Consider the following 2,325-nt stretch of genomic DNA (forward strand, 5'->3'; position numbering starts at 1 on the left):
GCGGGGGGTGGGGGTGGGGGGAGGACCAGGGAGGATGATTCAACCACTCAACCACTAGATGTCGCTGAAAACAACAAATCCTACACACTGTGCCTTTAACCCTGTCTATTAGCAAAATAAACCACAAACCGGGAAATGATTAAAAATTTCAGGAAATAATCATTAGATGGACATCTTCAATGGCTGACATTTAGAATCAATACAGTTCAAGATGGCTGACAATAGAAAAAAGTCTGTAACTCCATTAAAATTAAAGATGTTAAACTAAAATATGAAATGGTAATAGCTGAGAGTCATCACAACACATACTCCAAGCATAACATCTAGTGATTTCATGCAGATACCATTATAAAAATTACACCGAAAGTATAAAACTGCATCAAACATTAGGAAATATTTTGCAATAACTGTTTTATTGTGGTGTAGATGAGTGAAAATATAATTACATTGATTCAAAGATACTTAAAAACAAAAAAAATTGACAAAATATAAGTATTTTTTTCCTTTTATGTTTTTCAAAATCATGTGTTCAAAAAATTCTTACGTTGCACTAAAACAAAAGTTCAATAAATCTTTCTGATGCCTGTTGTCGTCACTGGAAATACTCTGCGGTGGCTCTAGCTCCGGTGCACAGGAGGCAGAAAGCAAAGTATGTTACAGAAACGCTGATATTTTATTTAAAGCACACTGAGAATTTCAGACAAGCATAACAATTTCATCTCTGAGGGGTTTTTGTGTGTGTGTTTAAAACGTGTATAGTTGTACAATTATGCAAGAAAGCGCTCATTCTTAAGGAAGAATTTCAGTGGAGGAATACTGTATATATATTTTTTTTCTTTAAATCTGCTTATTGGAACTTAAAATTAGGTAAATAAACCCTCAGAGGAACTTCATAAAATGGGCAAAACTGGGTCATGCAACAGAATAATCCAAAGCACATCGGCAAATCCGTAGCAGAATGGATAAGAAAGAAAAGAGTTAGGCTGGTTGGTGAGACTATTTGAGAGCTGTGTATAAACAAATGTCTTCAAACCTCAATGAAATGAAGTAACATTGTTAGGAAAATGGCTCCAAATTCCCATCATAACAATTCGAAAAGCTGATGAGGTTCAACAAAGACAATAACGGGTCCTACAAACTATTAAAGGATGAGCTATACAGACATGGATAAATTTGTACCCATTTACTACAGAAAGAAAAACTTCAATGTCAAACTACATCAGTGGATGATAACAGAAGAGGACACCACTGTTGAAAGCAAAAAATAAAAAAAAGCACAGTTAGAATTAGCCAAAATTCATATTGACAAGCTGTAAAACTTCAGGTAGAATGTCAGGTACAATAAAATCTCCAGACTATCAAGGCATCATACTGAAGTAAGTCACTATCCAACAGGATTATGACCCCAAACACACAGCTATAAACACACAAAAAAGGCTAAAAACAAAACACTGGACTATTCCAAGGTGCCCTTTTGAGCTCTGATGCTGTCTGCAGAAGAAACTGTTCAAACCTCAAACAGCTGGAGCAGTTTGCCATCAAAGAACGAATGAAATGAAAATGGTGCTTGATTGCAGCGATTGCCTCAAAAGTTTTTTAAGTTGAGAATACCAACCATCATTTTTCCCCTCAAGGCTAGTTTAATTATTTTTTAATTAATCCTGCTAAACCACCATTCAAAAGCAATGACTAATTATCATCAGTTAACTTTTTCATTTGTTTTTATAATGGCTTTTGTCAATTTCAAGTTAAGTCTGTGGCATGTGTGGGTTTTTCTTTCTATAATGAAAAGGTAGAAATATCTCTGTACAAAGTTTATTCACAGACTGCCTCTATAATTCTGGTCTAATAAAAAGTGTCAGCATAATATGTCTTGTGTTGTTGCTTATCTATAAGGGCAGTCAAGTGGTTGATGTATTTCCCTCTTTGTTATTCCCTGTAGGTGTGGAAGTGGCAGTCAGGGGAGTGTAAAGTACTTCAGGGTCACAAGGAGCAAGTCAGATGCTTCTCACTGCTCTCCGACTCAACAAATGACTCGAGACTACTGTCGTGGTCCTTCGACGGTACCGTGAAGGTGAAACTCGCTCTCTCCCCACATTTTAACAGCAGCACACCGTAAATAATCCCTCGTCCTTTGCTCGTTGTCAGGCGTGGGACGTTGAGAGTGGACAGAAACTGCGAGACGTCGAGGCCCATCAAGGAGCCATTCTGTCCTGTCACGTCTCGCCGGACAGATGTCTTTTTGCCACCACCTCTGCTGACAAGACCGCTAAGGTTTAATGCTCTCACACACACACACACACACACACACACACACACACACAC

At 37.7% G+C, this 2,325-nt stretch overlaps 1 protein-coding gene across 1 annotated transcript in view; it reads left to right on the top strand.

Annotated features, from left to right (window-relative positions):
* The window catches only part of apaf1 (apoptotic peptidase activating factor 1), a 48,154-nt gene that overhangs the window by 15,555 nt on the left and 30,274 nt on the right, over positions 1-2,325 (top strand). Inside the window, exons 23-24 of the mRNA XM_014004214.1 lie at positions 1,943-2,074; positions 2,149-2,274. Coding sequence (XP_013859668.1) covers positions 1,943-2,074; positions 2,149-2,274 — 258 coding nt within the window. The remainder of the gene's footprint in view (positions 1-1,942; positions 2,075-2,148; positions 2,275-2,325) is intronic.

The sequence above is a fragment of the Austrofundulus limnaeus genome, unplaced genomic scaffold (assembly GCF_001266775.1).
Source record: "Austrofundulus limnaeus strain Quisiro unplaced genomic scaffold, Austrofundulus_limnaeus-1.0 Scaffold22, whole genome shotgun sequence".
NCBI lineage: Eukaryota > Metazoa > Chordata > Actinopteri > Cyprinodontiformes > Rivulidae > Austrofundulus > Austrofundulus limnaeus.